This window comes from Mus caroli, unplaced genomic scaffold, assembly GCF_978045245.1.
Source record: "Mus caroli unplaced genomic scaffold, Mus_caroli_1 scaffold_8, whole genome shotgun sequence".
In the NCBI taxonomy this organism is placed as follows: Eukaryota; Metazoa; Chordata; class Mammalia; order Rodentia; family Muridae; genus Mus; species Mus caroli.
The window spans coordinates 68,573,414-68,599,270 of record NW_028227263.1 but is presented as its reverse complement, the minus strand read 5'-3'; the positions used below and the strand labels follow the sequence as shown (position 1 = coordinate 68,599,270).

The following is a 25,857-nucleotide window of genomic DNA, read 5'->3' as shown; positions in this document are numbered from 1 at the left end:
AAAACAATGAGCATCATGAAAGAACAGTTTTGTTAAAATAAAGATGGAATATTTGTCAGTTGGGACTTATATAAATAACCTAAGATCTGGATGAGCATATTCCAGCTCTGCTTCTTCAAGTTCTTTAGCAGTTAAGAATAATTTGGAAATACTCTACCCATCATGGAATATCCCACAAGCCAAGCCATACTGATGCTCACCCCAAACTCAGTGAGTACATTTGCTTGGCCCCAATACTGCTGTGTACATATATCACATGTGTCCCACTATGCTACATTCATCATTGTTCAGCAGTTGCCATAAATAAAAAATAACCCTTCAGATTGCCACTATAGTTATACAAACATTGGGGAATATACACAAACACACAGGGTCAGACAAGATATAATCACTTTACAGATATTTAGTACAGAAAGCTTAGGGATAGGGGATGGAAATCAGTTGCATCAGCACCCAAACTTCATTTGCAAAATTCCTCTCTGGGAATAAAATGTCCTGCTAGTGCTCTGAAGTAGGTACCAGCTGATTTTCCAGATGTTGAAAGTTTGCTGCACAACATCAGCCTAAAGATAAAGGGACATGTAATGTCCAGTAGGAAAGAAATCAGTGTATATCATTTACACGGCAATAAATCCTTCATTTCCCTTGAAATAAGATATGTAAAGTAGCACTTAGTTTAATACAAGTTTTGTTCTGCTTTAGACCTAGCTGTAAAAAGCCATTCATGCAAAAAATTACCTCCAGTTTTAGCTGGATGTTTAAAGGACACTTCTCCTGAAACAAGACCCTTTCACTTAAGGAAGGGAAAAACATCCTACTCAGGACAGCCAGTGCTGGCTGAGAGTAGAAAATACAAGACTTTGGTGTTTACAGGGCACTTGCCTTAAGAACCCAGAAGTAGCACTGAGCTTTACCTCTAAAGAGGCAAAGCTAAATGTGCCCTTGACATTTAAGATTTTTTTTCCAGAAAAAGTATAAGAATCTTGCTGGGGTTTAGTTCTGGTCTGTTCATCCTTGGGCATCACAGTTGCCGACTCTCTGTCTCATTTCAGACCACCTTTCTGCTTGCCAGAGAGTCATGTGTTCCATGAATGATAAATTTGTAGCTTTTATGATTGTATTGAAGAAAATATTCTTTTATGAGGCTCTCCTGCAGCTCATAATCTTTTCTGTACATACCTTTTCTATGCTATGAAAACAAAGTTCTCCTGTCTTAACCGAACCTAGTTGAGGATATTTGATGTGCCCACTATGTGTTCATGAAAGCCACCCAGATAAATGCATGCTATGATCCTTTTTGTGTGACAAGCATAAGCATAGGTGAACCTGTTTAAGAAGGCAAGGAAAGGAGAGCAATGTGTTCCTCCTCAGACCCATCCCAAGACCAGTTCTGTTGAACTTGTTCCTCTGAAACCTAACTCCAGCCTGCCTCTGCTACTTCTCTATCCTTAAAAGGAATGCTATATGGTCTCTCATCATTAATGCTATGGATGGTTAGGAATAATAATACGGGGGGAAGAAGGGTGTGTAAGGGACAGAGAAAAAAAGGGGGATAGAAAGAATGATAGATTAATCAGGACTCAGATAATTCAGAGGCACCCAAAATTGAATTTTGTAACATCTGAGAAGAAGAAGAAGAAGAAGAAGAAGAAGAAGAAGAAGAAGAAGAAGAAGAAGAAGAAGAAGAAGAAGAAGAAGAAGAAGAAGAAGAGAAAGAGGAGGAGGAGGAACAGTAGCAAGAGGACAAGGAGGAGGAGAAGGATGAACAGAAGGAGGAAGAAACAGCTGCTATTCAGTTACCATCTTTGTGAGGGCCCCAAAGAAGCTTCCAAGTAAATGAGAGAAGATTGCACTGCCTCTGAGGTGATACCTATGAATTTTTGTGCTATAGGAAAACTGGACGATCACAAAGCATAGTGACATGTGCTTCTGTTGCTCTCATTTCCCCAGTGTCCATTTTGGACTGGTCTGGAGAAAACCAAGAGGATCTATTTCCAATCTTACCATGATTGTTTAAGGCAAAGACAGCTGTTGAACAGCACTCAAGGTTAAAAACTGGATGCCAAGATTCAAAGTAGTATTCTTCTACGAGTTTCCAAAATGTCTAGTGACAGCATTATTAGGCCCTTCTTTGCCCTCAAAGCTCATAACTTCATCTCTACCACTGTGATTTACTGCCTCTGCCTGCAACCAATCAACCATTGCCTTATAGATTGTGAACACTATGCATATTTTTAAAAAGTGATTGTCAGTGAACAGTATTCCTTATAGGAGTATGAAAGTCAAGGGTGCCTAATAGAAAAGAGATTCCTGTCCCAAAGCATTCCCATCTATAATATCTCAGTGTCTTTACCATCTCTGTGCTGAGAAATCTGACTGTGTCAGTCTATATTTTTTAAGCAGGTCAAAAACATGGCAGAAACAGCTACACCAGGCTTGGGAGAGAATAAAAGCAATTTCTGGATGTCGAAACATGGTTCATGAATGAAGCTTTGTGAAATAACTAAAAGAAAATAACTTAAAAGTCTGTGGCCTCTCTTTCTCCATATGGGTTGTTTTCCCTCCTGGGTGTAATAAACAAGAGTAGGTTTGCTTCAGATTATACATTGGTGCTTAATTCTGTTATTCAAAGATGTTTCAAAGCATGGGTTGTCCTTATGACTGTATACAGCCTAAACTCATGTGAAATTTGCTCATGGCATTACTTAACACAAGTTGTCTGATGCTCTGAATAATGTTGGCAATTATATAAGTTGAGGCTCTGTGGATAGGAAATGATGGGGAAAAATCTGTTCTTCCCTGTCTGGAAATCTAATTTTGAGAGTGACCCCAGATGAGGGAAGTGATCGCTGTCCCTGGTGCTGAAAACATATAGCTTAGTCAAAGTAGAATTTACACTTCTGGGATGGGCAAAACCAAAAACTACCTGTGAAACTAAATCTTCTTTTACAGAGGCTGACATTAGCTGAAATGTCTCAAACTGTATTCCAAAATTCTCTTCTTTAAATATCATTTGAAGCAAAAAATAGCTCTGAAGCAACCTTAATACCTGTGAGAAAGAATTAAGGCCTTGCCAAAATCTACATGGGGCAGGTTGCTCTAAATTGTCTAAGCTGCCTCATTATTCAGCCCTGTTGACAAAGTTCCTGGCATGATTTAAAGATTCCATTCCTTCAGAAAGAAAGACCACAGACATGTAGAACATTAGGGTCTGCAGATGTTGTGCAAACTTTTTTTTGTACTGGTATCAATAATAAATATGAGGTTGATTTGATCTGCTAGGACTGAAAATTTCAGAAGGAAATATTTGGGGACTGTTTCACCTTGTTCTGAAACATGGGCCTTTATTCCTTTCTAGACCTAATTTATTGTCACATCCTAAGAAACTAAGCAGAGCTTTTACTATGCTTGAATAAAAATCCAAATGCATAAACAACAGCTTTCCAACACACACAAGCACACACACACACACACACACACACACACCACAAAATAAAACTCATCTTGAAAATAGAATGTATTTTGTATTTCTTTGCTGAATAGTACAGGGCTGTCTCCTGTCAAAATAGCACTGATGCTTTTTCTTTGTCATTTAGTCAGAATTTTCTTGCCCCAACTTGCTTTCCTTTATTTTTAATTTGACAGATCTCTTGGGTCAACCTACCAGGGTCCAAACACATAATCAGGAAGACTTCAGTTAGTGTGGTACCAGTCTCAGAAAAATAACATGGGCCGTTTGGGGTTACCTCCAAGTCCAACAGGCTCCAGAGGGCCTTTGCTTTTAGACATGAACTATAATCAATCTTTGCAACCCTTGCAAAGGAAATATTCCAATGCCCCCCCAAAAGGCTAAACTTTCAGAGAAGGGGGTGAAAACAAGTTTTAAAGTTAGTTCTTACTGATCCTGTTAGCATGTCAGCTCAAACCTTCTGAAACTTCTCAAACTGTCTGAAATTTACTTCCCAAATGATACCTCTGAGATCCTTAATTTATCAGTCATTTCCATAGGAAGGACACCATGAAACTACTTGTTCCAAGCATGCCTTAGCAATGGTTGGAAGAGCTCATGTCCTCAAGATTATCAGAGAGAATTAGGAAACATCACCCTGAACCCATTTGCCTTCTGCAATTTCACACCACAATTTACAAGCATATCCCAACTTGGGTTCTCATTGCAAAGCAGCTGGGTTGCTTTCTTCCTGGCAGACAACGGCAGGGGAAAAGTCGCTCAGATTGAGGTCTAGAACACGGGTGCTGTTTTCTTGTATCAGAAAAACAAACACTGAGCCCAAGGTCAAAAGAAAAAAGAAGCTGTGATCTTCTGAACTTGACTGAAACATTTATGAGTTTCTCAGGATTCTCAGCACTCGGCTTTATTCTGCTTTCTCTCAAGAGTGGTCAAAATCCTGTTACAGCATACAGACAACATTTTGTCAGACATATCACACCGGATGGCTACTTGGAAATTGAAGGGAAATAACATTTGAAAGATTTCACTTTCCAAGTAGCTTTCATAGTAAAGAACTTAAAACAGTACTTGGCATCACAAACACCTGGGACATTTTTAGGGACTGTAAATGACTTCACTGCTGTAACCTTGGCAATCTTGCCTCCAGATTTATTGTCTAGGGTTTCATTCTCAGCCAGACACGTTCCTCAGCAAGAGTCCCTCTGTAACCAACTCTGTTGTGCTCTGGGGTCATTGAAAATGAGGTCTGACATTTGGTCATCACAAGGATAGTTTTCTTTATATTTTGACTATCCCTGTCTTCTCTTTGTGTGGACCACAGTCCCTAGAAAGCTTCAAGATCATTAGCACTTCCATGCTCCCTGCAAGATTGTCTTAACACTCAGTTTAAGGAGGAAGCATCATGCAGTCTTACTTTACTAGGTATTATTCTAAAATCTACAAACCATCTTTGAAGCAGCAATTAGTGGTAAAGAGTTGAAGCGGAAGAGATGCTATTTGGCTTCAAGATGTTCAGCATTCCATGCCAGAAAATGAAATATAGCAATCATCCCTTCTAAGTGGGAAAAATATCCCTTTCTTCTGGTACAAATACAAGATATTTTTTCCATTACAGTATATGCAATGGTTATTTAAAGTAGGAAAATGTTAATGACTAATTCTAGAGAGCAGACAGCAGACATGGGGAGGAAAAAGGAAAGTTTCCCTCAAACACAACACAACTCAAAATCCCAATACCATGAGCAGCACTCGCTACCCAAGGAGTGGGATTTTCCTGCCATAGAGACTTGGGGACACCACCAAGGCCTGACTCTATCACTTATGATCATCCCCTGAGACTCTTTAGCAGAGCATTTACAGAGAAAGAGGCTGATTAGAAAGAAATAAAAGCTCACAAGATGGCTACCTTTTAGTTTCTTTGCTCCCTCAGTTTCCGTCTGTCTTGCCATGTCCCCACTGATAGCCATTAAAGTAGTCCATCAACTCTTTCCTAAGGAAATGCAAACAAACAAACAAAAAACCCTTTGGGAAACAAAGCAATCCCCCGTCCCCTTCCCCAAACCACTGTTGTACTCTCTAGAGATACAAGGGAGAAATGACAGTTTTTAATGTATATGACAGTTTTGACTGTATGTTTGCCTCTTCCATCCCTGATGGCTTTGGATATCAGAAGAGGTTGTCAGATCTCCTGGAACTAGATTTACAGATGGCAGTGATCTTCTTTGTGAGTCCTGGGAATCACACCCAGGTCATCTGGAACTGAAGTCAGTGCTCTTAGTTTCTGAGCATGTCTCCATCCTCTGGAAGAAAGAGACTATTCATTTGTTTGCTTTTGCTTTTGCTTTTGTTTTTGTTTTTTAATAAGTGGATGTGTGAGGTAGTTTAATTTGACTAGTGGATGTGACTATTTGGGTCTGTAAGTACCATTGCTGGCAGAATCAAAGCATCTGTTGCTATGAAATGGTTTGTAGAATAGGTGGTTTGACCTCCTGGCTCTTAAAGTTAACTACCTTCCCCATCACCATTCTATAGCATGTTCAATAAGTCCATTTCTTAAAATGCAAACCTTTCTAGTACCATTAAAGTAAAGACCACTTCCACCAACTCTGATTTACTCTTTTAACTGTCCCAAGAGTGGGTAAATCTTGGATAACACAGAGAGCTCTTGGACCACATGAAAAGACATGCCCCTGTTCAGAGTAGACTAGAAAAAAAAAAAGGCAAAACTGTACTTTGTCATTTTCCAGGATATTCAGAAGCTAGGAAACCAGAAAGAAATGTGAAGGAAAACACATTTAAAGGAAGGCTTGCCTTTCATAACCAAGTCAAAAGGATGAGACAACTTCAAAAGGACAGGCTAGGGGCCTTATAATAGGCCTGTTGTACCAGAGTCTCCTGTGCAAAAGCAAACTGATGGGGCGCTAATGAGGTGCTAATCATTTGGTCTAAGGAGATGGAAAGAGACTGATGGGCAGCTGGGAGAGCAAGTTTGTTTTGTTTCTTTCTGCAGCAACCCAGACTAAACCACAACAGGCTCAGGCTAAAAAGGGGAGCCACTCAGACTTTCCTCTGCTTTTTAGAGAATAGAGCCTGGCCTAGAAGAGGTGGGATAGAGAGCTGGGGGCAGAGAGGATTTGTCAGAGAGAGCTGGAAATGAAAAACTGAACATATTGTAACAACAGCCCTGGCCCTTTGGAGTGGGAACTCTGCAAATGTGCACTCAGGCAGTACTTGATATGATATACGTTCTTGGTAACTAATCTGAGCAATGGATCAAAACAGAGTGGCCTTTCCCATCACTGCTGTTTAATAAAGAGCACAACCTACAACTTGTTTGCCTACTCTCAGGAAAGTGCTGATGACTTTCTCTTATCCAGCCAAGTGCCCTATATCCCAACCTCCTAGTTTCTAATCCAACTAGAGTCTTGTCTCCCAAGGACTTCATGTTCAATCAGAACACTGGAATTGTATATCCATGGTTGGGTCAAAAATCTCCTCACACTAGTTCACATTTATCTTCAAACAAATATTTATGATGAATCTGCTACCCCTTACCCCTTAATTACAGAAAAAGAGAATCAGGACTCAGTCTGGTTTTGTACTTTGAAAAACAATGGGGAAGTGTCCTGCCTTTATATATAAAATTTGGGAGAAACGTGGGTTTTTTTTTCCCTCCATCAAAGGATCCTCAACTTTGTAAATAACTTACAGTGCAGAAAGTCATAGGCTCTGTGCTCCTGATACAAATAATGAGGAACAGTGAGGAAGCCAAATGTGTGGGGCACTCATTTGCACAGACACACTTAGATCCATGAAAGCTCCACAAATGGGGCACTGTAGTCTGTAGGCAATAGAATTACCCAGGAATTGGCATGCACACATGTGCTTACTTATGTGCAAAAGTAAATAAACATAATAAATAACAAAAGGACAAGTATGATTTGTTCTATATCAGCCTGAGGATCTCGAAAGAATACAACTCTGATAATTGCTTTTAAATAAAGTCATCAAAATTGCCCCTGTGTAACTGCTGTATTACTCAGCCCAGAAATCTATTTTCTCAGTCAATAAACACAATGTCCTTGGCTAAAAGCTTTCAATTCTCTTAAAGAAATATCTAAGAATATACAAAGAGATTCCTACCACTTACACCAAACAAGCAAAGATGGAAAAATAATTTGAAAGAGAATCAGTTTCAAGAACTATGCAAGAGAATTTGTTCTTCAGACTTGGGCAGATCATTCTAAAATCCTGAGGTATTTTTTTTTAATATCTGGGATTATATTGAGTAGCTTTTAAGAGTGTGGGGGTAGCTGGAGCCAAGCTGGAGGTCTCTTTTGATGCATGAGATGCACGTATGTACGTTTTTTTGTTTTGTTTTGTTTTGTTTTGTTTTGTTTTTGTTGTTTTTTGTTTTTTGTTTGTTTTTGTTTTTTTTTTTTTTGATGCTTGCCATCTTGACTAAGAGATTTCATCTGCCTATGCGATCTCAGTATGGCATCTCATCCTACAAAGAACGTCGATAAACTAGTGCTTAGAGCAGCTGTTCTCAACCTGTGGGCTGCAACCCCCCTGGGGATTGAATGACCTTGTGACAGAGGTCACCTAAGACCATCCTGCATGTTTCTAGTGTGATTGGTAATGGTGGCAAGATGAGTTATGAAGTAGCAATGAAATAATTTTATGCCACAACATAAGGAACTGTATTAAAGGGTCAAAGTATTAGAGAGTTGCTGTATCCTTGATCCCAGCCAGGGAAATAGAAGTCTGGGTTACCTTTCTTTAAAGGACTAGATAAAACACTTGTATAGAGGAGAAACTCCTCTAGCCATCAGACCCCACCCACCTTATCTACAGTCACGACCTTGCTGCATCTGCTCTACTCTTGAAACCTTGGAAGACTGGAGGCACACAGATGGACCTATGCTGAGTCTTAGCTCCTTTGAAGACCATTTCACTTTGACATCATCTGTAAAACAGTTTGTCATCAGTGGAGTGGCTTTTATGCTTTGATTTGCAGTCTCCTCCTTGCGGGCAGGGTGTCAATACAGTGATAAACATTGTCACTTTGACCAAGCAGCAAATTTGGCTCAAGACTCTATCATGCTCACAGAAAGGTCAAAGCTCCCATTCTGGGTGTTGGACCCCAGTCAGAGTGCCTTTGCTCCAGTAGGCTAAAAGTTCATGGACTGTGAGATCAGTAGGTGGAGACAGGAGAGGGAGTTGCTGTGGGTGGGCCACCAAGGGTTTCAGATGGGATTTACAGGGACACGCCACATGCATCTCAATGAGCTGTGCAGTCAAATTTAGTGCACAGAGGTTAATCTAGATGTCAACATTGTCTGACAGCACTGAAATTACTCCAGGGCAGGGATCCTTTAGAAGTCTTAATATAACAGTCAATTCCTCCTGCCTGCAGGAAATGAAAGTTTTCTGCTTTGTGTGCCGAATCATTCAGCGCCAATTTTCTCACTGTTTGAAGTCCAAACTGTTTGTGGTCCTGGGATTCACCTTGTATTAAGACTTCCACAGACTTTAAGAAGCCAGCTCTTCTGTCCCATGGAAGCCAAAGAATGTGAACCAAGGGAAAGGGGAAAATGAAAAATCACAGAGAAAAAAATCTTTCCTAAAATATACTCCTCTCCTTCGGGTAGCAGAAGTCATGATATTTGGACCAGGCTGACTCTTCCTCTCCAGGAATAGATTCAAGGGCAGCAGGCAGGTGCCAGGCAACTTTGAAACAGAGATGGATGAGGGACTAGTCCCCACTGGGAGGAACTGAGTAGGCCATGCTACTTCAGAGAATATAAACTTACTTTCTTTTTAAAGTATCACTCCCATGAATGCTTCTTAAATGAAATCATAAATACCAGACTTGGAGTTGAGCATGTGATTTTTTCAGTCCTTTGAGAAGTGCTGCATCCAAAGGATGCTAGACTACACAGATCGAGCGTAGCTGTGCTCTCAGGCTACCTTCATCCCTGCCGACAAGAAGTCTAAATTCCTGACAGCCTTAAATGAGAAGAGACTGAATCATCTCAGAGATACTAAATGAAAGCAATACCTAAATGCCTGCAAGCTCCTCAGGAGGAAGAGCTCAGCACGAACCCTGTCTTCTGTGTTAGCTCAATCCACCTTCTATTAGAAACATCTACTTTATGGACTATAAATCTCTTGAGAGCTCTGAGCTTAGACCTTGATGCTCCAATATATTCCTGGATGGATACAGGACAAAGTTAATAGAATTTAGTCTTTTACCTCTAAAAAAAGAAAACTGATTACTGATTTTACTGGTTTAAGACATCATTCTTAGGGCAGATAACAAATCAGGCCTTGTTTTAAAGTTGGAACCTAGCTGCCCACAGGAAGAGCAATGTGAATGTTATGACTTTGGAGATGAATTCCAAGTACTCACATATTTTTAAATATCATAATAAAGCCCATGATATCATACAATTTAATACTGCTAACAAGAAAGGAAACAAGAGATATTCCAAGTTCTCTTGGGCAGAGCCTATATCTCCACAGAAAGGTGCCTCTGTTGGTACATGACAAACTTGTTGCCCATGCACACACACACACACACACACACACACACACACACACACACACACGTGCTTAAAGAGAATGTAGCAAACAGAAACCTTGTCAGAAGCCAAGACACAGGGCCCTGGGTCGGATAGCCCTGGTGCAGAGTAAGATGCCTAATACCCAGTCTGTTCACACAAAAAATCACCACCTCCACCATCATCACCAGTACCTATCAGAAAGAGTGGTCAATTAATATCCTCTCAGATTCTCTCTGCTATGGCCCTCCTAGGAGAGGTTTCATCGGCAGTGCTTGTACCTTCAATACCAAGTCCCAAACAAAAATGTAAGGAGAATGGGTTTCTGCGTGGTGTGTTATCAAATACCAGGAATGGTGATGTTGAGAAACTCAGATGCTACTGTCAATATAGTTAAATTAAGGAAAGGCAGATCATCAAGCTTTATAAGATAACAGTTTGGGATCTTTCTCAATAGTTCTGATGCCAGTCCACCTCTACAGTTCTCATCCAGGAGAAACATAAGGTGCCAAGAGAATCCCAAACTGCAACTGATTTGCTGAATCCAGGGGGACTTCTCTCGAATTATGACCATCCAATGGATGGAAAAAGTACATGATATGGCTAGAGCTGAAAGGGAATTTTTCCTTGTGGTTCAAGCAATCCCAAAATAAGTTCTGAAGTCCAAACTGGTGTTTTAAGAATGATGCCCAAGCTTGAAGTTAACCCTTCCAGCCCTATTAAGTATTGGTTGAAACAATTTATTTGGTACAAAGTAAGGTGAATCTTGAAAAAAATAAAATCATAGTGAAGGACTACATTCCACAGGATCTGAGCTCAAGCTGACATTTTTGGCTCTAAGGTAAACACCTTGTGCATTTTAGCAAGCTGCTGCCCATCCAACGCAGACACTAGACACTACAGAGAGGCTTGAGGGTAACTAGTAGGACTGTTGAAATGTGAGTCCATTGACTGATCATCCACAAATATTTTATGCTCCCTACTAAGCAAAGTATTGCAAAGATTAAAAGTCTCAGGTGAGTGTAGAGATGATACTGTTGTTGTTTGGTTCAGAAAAGGGAAGCAAATGTGCCATGAGACTATTCTTGAATGTAAAAGAGCTCAGGAAAAGCAAGTACATATACAAAATCTCTTGGTTTCTGACCCAGGGTTCAGATTACTCCTGACCTTGCATGGGAGGTGGGTGGGACTATCTCCATATGGCAGACCAGTTTCTGCCAATGTGGACATGTGAAGTGGGGAAGATGACTAGAAGAGAAGGATGGTTTCTCTTGAAGAATACAAATATTAATATCTTGACTTGCGTGCCTGGATCTAGTGTCCCTCAAACACACCAGGCACTAATTATGCTTAGGTTTTGTCAACAGTAACTTTTCTTCCTTCCCCTCCCTATTTTTCATTTCATCTCTCATTTCTAGCAAACAAGCTTAGAATAAAGAAGTAGATGGGACTCAAATTTAGCCTTTCAAATGGAAATTGACTCTAAGGATGCAACTATTCTAATGTCATATATCTTGTGTGGGAAGACTGATAACCTAAGAGATGCTGATTTAGCCCAAATCCCACGAGTATCCAAGCACTAAGGCAGGGTTTCTCAGTGGCTTTTCTGATGTATGCTGCGTTCTTCCAGTACAGTTGGCTCACTACCACTTCTGTATTGAAGCTCTTCTGTAAGCATTGGCTTCTGTAGTATTTAGCACCAGAAGTACTGCACTAGTGTGTCACCAGAGATGAACAGCACAGTTCAGTTAAATCCCAGAAAAAAATGGAGGATCTTCATCTCCAAGGAAAAGTTTTCTCTGAGAATAACTTGTGCATGATCTGCTGAGTGGAGGAAGCCCAAACTCCTTTGTGTGTTGACTAGAGAAGGCTGTGTTACCCGGACAACCACTCAAACTTCAGAGATGTAATCAGAAAGGACCATCAAGTTCACATGCAAAGCAAATAACTAAGAGGATCCTTGTCCATGACACCCTGTTATATAGTGGACATCCAAGTCACTCTTTGTCAGTTCAGGGTGGGTCCAGGTGATAGTAACAGGGCACAGAGTTAAGCATGGGGTGTCTGGAAAATTCATGAGCATTCGTAATGGTGTTGACTTCAAGCTAAGTACCAAGTTAATGTGGCATGCTCTTGGAAGGTGTAGATGTGTTTATGTAGAAAGGAGGATGGAACAGTTGGCAGAGGCTCCATGGGCTGATGGGATGTTAATTCTTGACTCACTGGAGCATATTAGATTCTTTAAAAAATAAATAAATAAATAAATACATAAATAAACTACTGATAACAATTTTCCAGTCTAGGAGAAAGCTGGGGTAGAAAATGAGACAAAATGCTCCCCAACCCTGGCCTAAAATAGTCTGAGACACTTTAGACCTTTAGCAGGTTGTGACAAATGTGAAAAAGAGAATCAATGTACTGGAACCAACCCCACCCTAAGCACAGTATGTCCTCAGAGACCACCGCTTTCAACCCATGTGAGGCCAAAGGAGGCTTTCCTAGGTATTCCAGAGTGATCCTCAGAAAACAAGTGATAGGGTGACTCAGTGCTGATAGAAGCTAAGAACTCAGATCTAGAATAGAATGAGGACACATAAGGAAAATAGGACACAGTGAAGAGAGTGGCAAGGAGTGAGACACCCTGCACACCCCTGAGCAGTAGAATACACTTCACTATCCAAAGCCTGTTTTCTATTTCTTACCCTCCAAAGCACCTCAGACCCTTTCTCTCCACCTTTCAAGGTTCACATATAAAGTCCACTCTACACAGAGAGGATGCCAGGAGAGTAAGAAGGTTGGGCCCATTCTGCACCCCTCCTATCTCCACTGCCCCCTCTCTCCTTCTATTACTCAGGCAGCTAATAATGGAGGACACAGAGAGAAGGTGACCCTGATGCCAGTGTGGATGTTCATGGAACTAACAAAGGACACCTGAGCAAGTTCAGTCTTGTCTTTTCTCCTAACTGTCCCATTAGGGCTATAAATGCCTTCAGTCATCCACTTCTTTCAAAACCAGAAAGCCTTAAGAGACTGTTTTAGGAAAGGTTAGATCTTGGAACATCACTTTCAACTAGACAACAGGTTCCCCACAGGCCCCTCTAGGCCCCTGTCTGAATGCTTCCCCTCTAGTTATCCAGCTTTTCAGATTAAAACCTGAATGGAAACTTCCACCCAGCAGACACCTCTCTAGTAGAGGCTGAAAGCCTCAGGTGGTGGACCAATTCAAGAAGTAATAAGAGGAGTAATTATCATAGGATAGCAAAGGGTGCTTTTGAAGAAGGGACCAATCAAAAGAGCTTTCCCCTACTCAGGGGCCAGGTATCTAGTACAGTAAGAAGTTCCACTCTGAAATCCCAGTTAGCCCAGCACCCTCCCCAGTCCAGCTGAGCAGCCTGCTGATCCCTGAATCCCAACCATGGCTACAATCGGAGCACAGCTCTTTTCTATTGAATAAAAACATGTGTTGGTCTTTAAAAAAATAAAGTAAATCCACAACCACATAATCCAGTTCTAAACAGGCCACAGAGTTGCTCGTACTTCAGCTGCCTTCACTGGTCAGGGTGTCCAGGCTGTAGACTTTCTGCAGCTGGCAAGGAGAGGGGTTAGTCAGCAGCTCCTGGGAGCTTCTGATAAGAAAACAGTCAGTCTGTTAGGTAGCTCTGTGCTTGGGATGAGGTGGAGAGACAGGTACCCTAGGGAGAGCACAACCTTCTTCCCCAGCAAGACTGGTCTGTGCAGCCAAGCTCTTGGCTCCCTGGAGCGGTTCATTGTTGTGTGTGAGAGCTGTCCAGAGAGCTTCACTTTTGCAGTCCTCCATTGCACAGTGGGAAAGGCAGTGATTCCCCTGGCGCTGGGACCCAGGGGACTGGTCCCAGTCGAGATGCTTCATTCTCATTCCAGGTCAGAGCTAGGTCCTCATTAAGATGCCAAGTCTGCGGCACAGGCCACTCATTGGACATCTTCCAGAGAAGCTGCAGCCCCTCCCCCGACACCCAGCCCACAAAGCGATTTCTCAGTCTCTGCCTTTTCACAACAGCTCAAAGGCAGATGCATCAATCCTTCCAAGGGCTGAAAACGTGAGGAGAATGGCAAGGGCTCAGCACAGGTGCCAAGTAGATTCTTCTCTGCTGGCTTTTGCCAGTGCCAGTGCCTGGCTCTTTGAAATGCACGTGCCTTGGGTTCTTTCTCACCTGGATTTCTTCCCTGTCAGTGTGGTTTACCCAGGACTTGATAGAACCTCAGTATAGGGGGGAAGCAAGATAAATACAACCCAAGGGAGATGCCTAATTAGGACCTGGGAGGAACTAAGTCTCCTGCTATCAGAGCCCTGAAGCCTGCTGTGTCCATGTTAGGGGATGACAGCAGAGAAGGTGGATACTAAACCTCCAAGCTCCCCAAGGGCCTGAAAACGAAAGGACAGGCCAAGAGTCCTCCCAGAGATGGGAAGATGAGCGGCAGTGCCTTGGTAGGATTAGACTTCGGCTGTACTTACTTCCTAGGTTCTTTAATCCACCAAGTCCAGTTCTTCAAGTTCAGAGGATGAAACTCTTCAAACCTAGTAAGGATCGTGAGAGAGATTTACATCCGGAAAGGTGGGGTTTGCTCTCCCCAAAGTCCTCTGCCCTTTCTTGTTCGGTGGTTACCCGACCATGGATGGCTTTGTGTGGTCTGGTGTTGGTATTTGTTCAGTATTTACCCGTAGGTGTCATCATTGATTTCCAAAAAGCATCAGGACTATATACTTTATAGAATGGACAAATTAGAAAATTGTCCCAAAGAGGCAGAAAGGGGGAAAAGAGTAGAGGCAAAGGCAAAGGCAAACCAGAGATGATTCCGAAGGGCCTGGACTTCAGAATTGTTTCATTGCCAGACACCTTCAATGGGTCACGCTTGCGCACTGAAGATCGTGCGCCACCCCGCCTCTTCCCAGCCTCTCTCTCTGCTGGGTCAAGACTAAGATCTCTGAAAAGCCAGACCTGAAAAAAGCACGGGCCACAGCTTAAGTCAAGGGAATTTCATTTGTGTTAATAATAATATTTAATTTTTTCTGTTATTAATGTCTTACGGTTTTCTGTATCAGCAGCTTCTCTGTGTATTAGAGAAGGTAATTCTCTGTAGATATAGATAGATAGATAGATAGTTATATATATATATAAATATATATGTCAAACTGCCTTACAGGGTTTCTTTCTTTTTTTTTTTTTTGTTTGTATTTTGTTTTCTTTTGTTTTGTTTTGTTTAAATTCAGTGTTGTATGTGTAGCAGGCACTTGAGTTTATATGAAGATGTTCGTTTCCGTCAAAGATGGAAGAAAGGAGTTGAGATGAGGAAAAAGAGGAGAGGAGGCAGGGAGAGAGGAGGCAACAGAGTATAAATGCTTGGCCACCAGTCACCACTAGCCAAGAATGTCCAGGTAGATCGGGGTGGCCTTCCCCAAAGCATGGAGGATTTTGTAGATCTCCTTAATATTCAGCCGCTGCTGTGGTTCCCTCTGCCAGCACCCCAGCATGACATCATACACTTCTTTAGGGCAGACTCTGGGTCTCTCCAAGACACGGCCTTGGGTGATGCATTCAATGACCTGAAAGAGCAAGAATGAAAGACGTTATATCCAGAAGTTTATTCAAAGCCCATCCTTGGTCCTGGGACTTCTGCCTAGCCAAAGATGTGAGCTTTTCTCATCAGAACAGCTTCAGTCCAGGCAGAACACACACAGGCAGAAGTCTGGTTAGAGAACAGCCTTGGTTTTCTTCTCCACCTGAGCAGAGGGTACAGAGGTGATGAGCAATGTAGGTGGATCTTACTCACTGCTGCTCTTCCTGCTAGACCTGCTGGGCCAGGGCACACGGACCCTGAATCCACACAGCCATCCTTCCCATTTGCTTCAAAGTTCTGCAGTCCTAGTTGCCATATGGACTGCCTGGGTTACATCTCTCTTTCACCTTGTTGTAGAAATTGGGTCCTGACTATCATTCCTCTACCTCATGGCCTCTGTGATTTTGAAAAACCCTTATAGAGTTCTGCCTGTCTGCTCTCTACCTACCTGTCTCCTGTTAATTCCTATTTACTTTCATTTAGTTGTGAATGTATATGTTATGTGTGTGTGTGTGTATGTGTGTGTGTGTGTTCACACATGTTTGCATGGGTTCACATACATGGGTAGATGGCCAAGTATGTGTATATACATGAGTGTAGAAGCCCACAGTTGAAGCTGAGTATTTTCCTTGCTTGAATACCAGTCTTTATTGAGGCAGAATCTCTCTTTAAACCTGGACCTCACTTGTTTCAGCTTCTCCTCTAGCCAGCTGTCCCTGCCTTCCCAGTGTTTAGATTTCAGGCAGCTGCCACTCCTGCTTAGGGCTGTATGTATGGGTTCTGTGGATCTGAACTCCAGTCCCCATGCTGTTAAAGCAACTGACTGATACATCCCTCAGCCACTGGTTTCCACTGATATCAAGTTCTTCTCCCAGCCACGGCCTCTGTACAAACCATCCTACTTGCCTGTGAGCATAGGACCCCTTTCTAAGCAAGGTTTACCTTCCTTTACGCAATAAATCGTCTGTCTTGTTTACTTTCAAATTTTTTTAGTATTCTATTGATTTACATTTTTAACATTATTTTTGAGATTATACTATACTTACAACATTTCTCTCTTCCCTCTTCTTCCTCCAAAACTCCCATGTATCCCTCCCCAAATCTCATTCAAACTCATAGTTTCTTCTTTCATTTAATTATTCTTCCTTCCTTTCTTCTCTCCTTCCTTCCTTCCTCCCTTCCTTTCTTTCTTCTTTCTTTCTTTCTTTCTTTCTTTCTTTCTTTCTTCTTTTCTTTCTTTCTTTCTTCCTTTCTTCTTCCTTTCTTCCTTCCTTTCTTATAGTATGCATATATGTATATGCATATATTATATATCTCTAAACATAATCTGCTCAGTTCATATAACATTACTTAAAAGTAGGACCATTGGCAACCAGTTTGTGGTCTTCCCTGGGAAAGACCACCCTTTCTGTTCCCAGTTTTCCTCAGTTGCTCATAGTTCTTCGTGAGCTGCTAGATTCACCACTGCTTGGATGGCCAGCCAGTGCAAGTCAGTTACCCTCAGGGATTATCCGCATCCTTGTCTGTAAGGACAAGGAGGTCCAGAAGGACCAAATTCAAGAATAAAAAGTTCACTGTTACTACAAGGATGGCTGCTAAGTGAAGGGGGGTCATGTATGTTCTTTGCAGCTCCATTTCAACTCCTCAAAGACATTTTCTTTGAAATGCTGAGAACTGAACCCAGGGCCTCAAGAGTAGGCAATTTTTGTACGACTTATCTGTACCCCAAATCCAGACACATTTAAAAACAATTATGTACTTTCCCAATGGTATGAATCCATTCCACACAGTATTAGGTTACATAAGGACATTTTAATACAAGTGAAGTGTACTTTGGATGTATTCCCACTGTGTGACCCTATTTCTCCCATCTTTTCCTTAATTTGAACATCAGACTTTATTTTCCTAATTAGAAAATGCAGCATTAAGCTTCACTATAGCATTTTGGCTTTATTTGATTTTTCTTATCCTCTCCCTTCTCTCCAATACCACTTTGTTCACCTACATCCCTGCCACACCATCTTTTGTGCTCTCATGTGTCCTATGGTCCCTCCCCCAGGTTTCTCTAATGCCTCCTTTTCTCTTCCCACCACCCCATTTCTAGTTTCATAACAGACTCCCACACTCACTCTCATGTGTACACATACTTACAGGCATTGCAGGCTATGCTTGAACTAAGCATTGAGGTTTCTCAAGAAGTTAAAAAGTGATGCTACTTTATGGCCCAGCTACACTACTAAGTGCAGGCATATACCTAAAGGACTTGTACTCTACCACAGAGATACTAGCACATGCATGGTCATGGCCACAATACTCGAATAGCAAGGAAATCAACTTGTGTGTGTGTGTGTGTGTGTGTGTGTGTGTGTGTGTGTGTGTGTGTGAGTGTGTGTATGTGTGTGTTTAACAGTTTTGTTTAAAAAAATTGAGAAAATTATATATGGTTCCTATTATGACCTACCATCTGCCTGCTATTAGAAATTACATACTATATTTGGTTAATAGAACATTATCCAAATGAGATGGTTTATCCACATTTCTTTAGCTTTTAACCTCCTGTCCTGCGCTATTCCAAGATGCCATCCAGGATACTGCATTCTATCAACTCATAATGTAAACTTGGGATCTTCTGGAACGCAAGCATTTCTCTACTGAAACGGACATATGCACATTTTCTAAGACTTCATTTAGTTTCCCCGTATGTTATAACTTCTCTCTAACTCTTTACCACTCTGTGATTTCGAGCAGGTTGCCTCAAACTTCAGCTTCCACATTTGAAGATAGTTTGTGATGATTAAAAGAGCACTGATTTGTGGAGTCTGGCATTTGAGCAAATGTTTCACTTCTCTTCCCTATTAGCATGTATTTATTGGATAAGAAGCCCCTCTCTTCCTCTCTTCTTCTCATCATCTTCTGCTCCCTCACCCCCTCTATCTCAACCACCTGCAGAACAGTGCTTTCTCCTGGGCATCTCAGATTACTCTGACCTGGATACTTTCACTGTGCCAGCCCTCTTCTGTTCACACTCACCATGGAGTCTGGGATGGCACACTGGGGTCATTTCATTGCCAAAGTGATAAGTCTCCAAGTGCTTGTGTTTACCATTTGGTCTCAAAACTCTCTCAATTCTCACCTCTATTCCTTTCACATTTAGGCAGAATGATTCATTTCGAACTGCAATAGCTTCTGCCTATGCTTAGATCAAAGGCATCCAGTATCATCTCTATAGCAGAACAATCCAGACCATAAACTTCCACTGCTAAGCCAATCATCAGTTACTGCCAGTGCTTAGCTGCTGCTATGGGTAGGGTAAGGGGTATGATTGACAGAAGAAAGCTAGTCTTCAAGGGTAGGACCCTGCAATACCATCTTAGAAGAGGCCACAAGCACCCCACTAGCTGCTCTAGCCAGCTTTCTTATCCATGAAAAGATTCCTAGGTCCTCTGTGTATATGTTGTGGCTGAGTAACCTGGTGTTCTTGTGATAATCCTAACAGTGGGATCGTCCCAGACTCTTTTACCTTCTTGTGGGACCCTGTTCCTCCTACTAGCTTGCCTTGTCCAGTCTTAATGTGAAGGTATGTGCACGGTTGTATTGTAGTTTGTTAGGCTATGTTTGGTTAATGTCCCTGGGAGGCATGCTCTTTTCTGATGGAAGGTGGGAATGAGAGGATAAGGAAGGAAGGGGAAGGGTAAAAGGCAGATGGGGTATAATATGAGATAGAAGAGTTTTTAAAAGATTATTCTAATGATATCGACACACTTATCCATGATATTTTCTTTCTTTGGAAACCAAATACCATGGAGATTCTACATAGATGCATGCATGTGTGTATTTGCATACATAAAAATTTGCATGCATGTATCTGTATGTGCAAATGTATGTGTCCCATCCCTCAGGAAAACAGTTCCAATTTAAATAAAACCCACAGTAGCAATAGCTTCTACATACACTCTTTCCTTCTTCAAGTCCACTGAAATATTTGTTCTACATTGGGAAATGAATTCAGATTTCTTTGAGTACCTGCATAATAAGACATCACTATATATAAAGAAATGCCTCGTCAAATGTGTGGAACTAGAAAACATCATCCTGAGTGAGGTAACTCAGACCCAGAAAGACATCCATGTACTCACTTATAAGTGGATATTAGTCATAAAGTACAGGACAATCATGCCACAATTCACAAACACAAAGAAGGTAAGAAATAAGGAGAGCCCAGGGGAGGATTCTTGAATCTCATTTAGAAGGGAAAATAAAATAGACTTTAGAAATGGGATAGAAAGAGAGAACTGGGTAGGAGAGTGGGTTGAGAGGGGAACAGGGGTAGGAATCAGGTGTGGGGAAAGCAGAGATGGGGATGAGAGGACTGGGAGAGAGAGGGGAAATCAGTGGTGATTGGGGAGCATCTCTGGGATGAGTCAGAGACTTAGGATGCAGGAGGCTCCTGGGAGGATATAGGGGTGGCACTAGCTGAGACTCCTAGCAGTAGGGGATATGGAGCCTGAAGTGGCTACCTTTTATAGATAGGTAGAACTTCCAGTGGAGGGAGGGGAACACCAACTTACCACAAAACCTTTGACCTAAAATTTGTCCTGCCTACAAGATGTGCAGAGATAAAGACAGAGCAGAGATTGAAGGGAATAGCCAATCAATGATTGCCCCAACTTGAGACCCATCTCATTGGAGAGAGCCAACCTCAGACACTATTAATGATACTCTGATGAGCCTAGTGCAACTGTCATCTGACGGGCTTTATCCAGCAGCCAATGGAAATAGATTTAAAAAAAAAACAGTCAGACATTAGGCAGAGTTCATGAAATCTTCTAGACTACTCAGGGGGGAAGGATTAAGGGTACCAGAGGTGTCAATTACACTACAAGAAGACCTACAGAGTCAACTAACCTGAACCCATTGGGGCTCATCCAAAATGAACCACCAACCAAAGAGCATGCACAGACTGAACCTAGGACCCCCGACTCAGACACTGTTGCCTACCTTTGGATCCCTTTCCTCTGTCTGGGATACCTTGTCTGGCCTCAGTGAGAAAGGATATGCTTAGATCTGATGAGACTTGATGCATAGGTAGGGGTCCCCTTCTCTGAGGAAAAGGGAAGGGGGAGGGAAGGAGAGGGTGGGGCTGGGAAGAGAGGAGGGAAGGGGCTGTGATTGGAATGCAATGTGAATAAATACATGGAAAAAAGAGATGCCTTGTTTTGTTTGAGGCAGGGTCTCATGTGATCTTGACTGTTCTTTAGCCTACATGTATGGAAGGATGACCTTGGACTCCTAATCAATCCTACTACCTCTATGTGCAGGGATTATATGCGTGTGTCACCATGCCAGATTTCCGTAGTGCAGAAGATTAAGCTCAGAGTTTCGTCCATGTTTGCTAAGTGCTCTACCTGCTGAGCCACAATCTACAACCTTAAGTTTTGGACTTTAAAAGTTACTTCAATAGTCAGGACATAAAAGATAGGAAATGAATGTCACTTCTAAGTAAAAGATACTTCCTTGAGTGTTAAAATGAAATTTCAATTCAAAGAAGCCTTAGTGTTTATGACTTCCAAGAAAACAGAAAAGTACAAAAAGAGCTAGTATTTTCTATCGGTCAGCTGCTGTAGGAGCTCCACCCATATGTCTATGGACTGTGGAGAGTCCCTGGGGCAACATGGCTCTGTTCTATACATACCTGAGACCTGTCTCAGTGTCACTTAGAAAAAGGAAATTGCTAAGGCCACAACACAAGCTATCTCCTTGTCTAGTTCTCTAAGATACCCAGTCTCTACCAAGATGCCACAGCAATCTCCTTTTATCCCAAATTCAAGAGGAATTTTGTGGAAATCACTAAGTTATTGTTCCAAAGCTGCTTAGAAAAATGCCTAGAGCTAAGCATTATTTACTATCCTACCATGTTAACTCTTCATAAATTATAAGTATGAAAAGGTACTAAGCATTTAGCATTGTGCTGTAGTTGGTTTATTCTATTCTTGAACACTTACACATAACTGATAATCATGTATATTTGGCCATTTCAGTCAATTCAGGATCCCATACTTCCCTGTACCTGAGGTAGCTCAAGCCATTGGTAACCTCCTTCTGTGGATATACTAAGCAGTAAATGTTTCTACAAGACGGCACAATTGCAAAACTCCCAGATTTTCTTTGTTTTCTTTTTCTCTCTTAGTGAAATATTTGTGTGGTTTTTTTATATGTAGAAGCAGAAGCCTGACTCCTGCCTGTCTCGATGTAGCTATCTGTTTTCATGCTCTTTTGACAGTTATATCACATTTTCTGTAGTTACAATTTTTCCTTCACTAGGAAGCTTTTTCCTCCTGATTGTGCTTGCATCCACTCTGCTATCTTGACAGCCCACCCATCTGCACACTATATGCAATCCATGTTCTGAGATACCTGTCATCAATCAGTCTTCCCTTCCACCCCTAACACATCCTGACCTATCCCTTTGTTACCTCTGTGTTGGAGAGCTGGAACCATGGTTGTTTCCCATAGGTAAAGATCTCCCAAAGAATAACCCCAAAGCTCCATACATCACTCTCTGTGGTGAACTTCCGGTACATTATGCTTTCAGGGGGCATCCAGCGGATGGGGAGCATGGTGTGTCCTCCCACCTAAAAGAAGAGCAAAGACAGTGACAGAAAGAGTTACCAGATGGCCAGACTCAACAAGAAGTCTATCCTCTTCTTATATAGATGTACCCTCCATGCACTGGATCCCAACATGGCCATGCTCTAGGCAACCTGCATTCATAGGTGAATGGGGATGCTGACATCAGTGAATAACACAAGAGCAGCTATAAATCTGACCCTAGGGGAGAAGAGAGACTTCTTAATACAGAGCATGAAAACTAAGAGGTGATTTGAAGTGAGAGAGAAGGTTTAAGAATCTGGCACTAGAATATAATCTTAAAATCTTCCTTTAAGAAATCTCCAGGAGGAAGCCAGGAGAACCATGATGTGATCCTCCAACCACAAACACCAAGATTCTTTGACAAAGGTGACCAAGGTACAACTAACTATACATTACAAACATCTAATCTGTAGATTCTTACTTTTAGTTCCCACTTAAATTTCTCATCACAACTTGGGATCTGTGCCTCATGTGAACAGAATAGAGACTTCCAGAAGCTCCTAAGATCATGTATTAATAAGAAACTGAGTGGGAGAAAAGAATAACTCTTCAAAATGCTTAGTATGATACATCATGGAGAATACAGTTTTTACAATGAGCCAACAAGACACTTTGTGGATTTACCCCTGAGATGCAAGGGGAAGAGAAAATGGCTGAGAAGAGGAGACATTTGGGATATGACTGAGGGGAAAACTCTCCATAAATATTCACTATCCAGTAGGTTAGAGATATCAGCACACACAAAAGAAATTTCACAGCGTGTTTCAAATCTCAGGAATGAACCGCATCATTACCAAGCAGAATGTCAGAAGCTGGGCCTTCCAGTTAATAAGTGAAATTTGTTCCAAAAGTGCTTGCTATTCGCTTGAAATGAAGATAGTTCTGTGTCTGTGTTCCAGTAAACTGTAATACAAATATCTTTCCCTGGTAGACCAGTTGGAGGAACATCAGCAATGAGCACTGGGTATCAAGTAGCTAAAGAGATGAAAACCTCACACCTAAGCCGAGAGACTGTGTGTGTGTCATCCACTGGAAACATTTTAGAAGAAACTTATCTTCTGGATTTGTAGAAAAGTCACTCTTAACCTGGGACTTTTGAAATAAAGTCTAGCTTTCTACAATCCGTGAAGAAAATGCAAAATGTCTTCCTGGAAAGCAATCACTAGGACTCTTCACTAAAATACAGGCTTTTCAAAGAAAAATTAAAATCCAAACCAAAACAAACAAAAAAGACAAAACCACCAGAAATGAAGAGAGTATGATTCTAGAAGAACAGAAAAAGGAATGCAAGGTATGTGCTGTCTTGAATTCCACAACAATGGAGTAAATAGACCACAACAGTGCAATTTAAATCTAAATAGTGCTTGCTAATTTCGTGGCTAATGGTAATACAATAACTAATAAGGGATTCCTATAAAATAGAAACATAAAGTAAATAATATTACCAATAATGTTAACAGTACCACTGCTGCTACTGCTAACTTAATTATGGGGAATGGAATTTCCACATAATTTTAACCATAAGTGCAGAGGAGAGTGGGTGCAGAAATAATTAAAAGCCTGATAAAGACTTTATCATTAAGAGAGGAAGGAAAAGCACTTATAGAAACCCATCAATCATTGGTCATAATAATTTACCCTTAAATATGCTTGTGAAAAACTTTAAGTAGCTTCCAAAAGAATAAAAGTACTATATACAGCTTCCTAACAGTTTTCAGGAACACAGTATCAAAATCTTTCATCTAACGAAAAAAGCAGCAATGATGAACAAAATGTACAAAATGAAAGTAAAATATGATGCTCTGTAGACAGTAAGTATAAATGGATTATTACTACCTCTAACATATGAGGAACATTTAGGTTAGAACTCAAAGTTCATGTTATTTAGAAAAGCTGTATTTAAAACAAAATTATAGAAAATATTAAAAATAAAGTGATGAAAGTAGACTCTAGGTTCATGTTATTTAGAAAAGCTGCATTTAAACCAAAATTACAGAAAATATTAAAAATAAAGCGCTGAAAGTAGAAGCAATAAAAGTGAGATACAATTAGCCATATATGCACATGTAAAAATGCATACAAGAAAGCTTTCATATACATGTATATGTTTATGTAGATGGAGATGGCCCATTAGATTGCCTAAATTCATTTATTTCTAGACATTTTGTATTATTATATGTAGTTGAAAACTCTAATTATCAACAATTTAATGTTAAAAAGAGCTTATGGTGTAGTTATTTCAAATAGAATGACATATATAAAGTTGGAAAAATTTGCCATTATGATAATCATGAACTTCTTTATTCAGGTTACCACAGCAGCACTATTTTAAATATATGCATATGTAAAGAGGAAAATATCACAAAATTTTAAAAACTGATAAAGCTATCACAATGAAAAACTAATCCACACTAAAGCTACTTTTTAAATTACAAAATCCAATTACATATTAAACCTCAAAGGAAATCTGAAAAGAAAAAAAAAAACGTAAGTACATAATAAGAACAAGAAACATTTTTCCTAGCAAGTAAAGCAAACTATAAATAGCAAGAAAGGATTCTATTAAATCTATTAAACAGTTTATGGGAGGAAGGAATTAAAATACGATTTGCTGAAAATAATATTTATTATACTATGAACTGAAGTCGTATTCATTGAATCCTATGAAATATACCCAAAAGAATCTTTTAAAAAACATTATGGAAATTAACTATTGTTACAATAATTAAATTATCACTAAGCTAAGTAAGGATTCAATTTTGAAAGGAAGTAAAATCCTAAAAAATCCATACAGTAAAAAGAAACTAACAATAAAGACAAAATTTAAAAACAAAACTGGATTAGTATAAGTTAAGACAATGACAGCACAGTCAAAGGAGACAAAACTAATTATTTGATCTATATAATGAATTTTCTGTCTTTCAAAAGTTATTAAAACCTTTGGCCAGGTTAATAAACAATGTAAAAGAGAAAAATGTGAAATTACAAAAAAATATAAAGTCCAATAAGTTTTAAAATATAAGTTCAACTAGTGACTTACTATAAATACTAAAAAAATTTTTTTGAGAAATGTAGAAAATTTGAGAACAAAATTTCAAAACTATAGCAAACCCACATCTGATGGAAGTAAAAATATGGTCTTGTATGTGAGTCTTAGTAAAGTTTTCCAATTCAAAAAGCATAAACCACTCTCTATGGCTTGTATATGTAAAAGCAGAACCGGTCTAACAACATAGAGCCTCAAATATATAAATAAAGATAAAGAGATTTAGTCTGTATAGCCTTATAAGACCATTTCAGTTCTAACTATAATCACCAAACTGAAAAGCTTATTCAAAATATATCACAAGAAAAACAACCTTAGGAAATCTACTGTTCCATTTACCTAATTAAAAAGTAAAGAAAAAATACATTATTTGAAAAGATGCTAAAATTCTCCAGTACTGTTTTCTGGTCGAAAAGTCTAATCTAGTAATGTGGAAAGGAAACTTCTTTTACTTAACACATTACATATCACAATCCCTGGTAAACCTGAGAAGCACAGAAGGAATTTGTTTCCCTGAATTTGTAAAACAC

The 25,857-nt window shown here is 40.4% G+C and overlaps 1 protein-coding gene across 4 annotated transcripts in view; it reads right to left on the bottom strand.

Annotated features, from left to right (window-relative positions):
- Positions 1 to 1,716: 1,716 nt before the first annotated feature.
- Ntrk3 (neurotrophic receptor tyrosine kinase 3) overlaps positions 1,717 to 25,857 on the bottom strand; it is a 399,848-nt gene continuing 375,707 nt past the window's right edge. For all 4 annotated transcript variants that reach the window (XM_021166476.3, XM_029479478.2, XM_021166477.3 and 1 more), the window contains 2 exons: positions 22,104 to 22,262; positions 1,717 to 15,616 (listed from right to left, as the gene is read on the bottom strand). In XM_021166476.3, the coding sequence (XP_021022135.1) occupies positions 15,431 to 15,616; positions 22,104 to 22,262 (345 nt within the window). In that variant the 3' untranslated portion in view covers positions 1,717 to 15,430. The remainder of the gene's footprint in view (positions 15,617 to 22,103; positions 22,263 to 25,857) is intronic.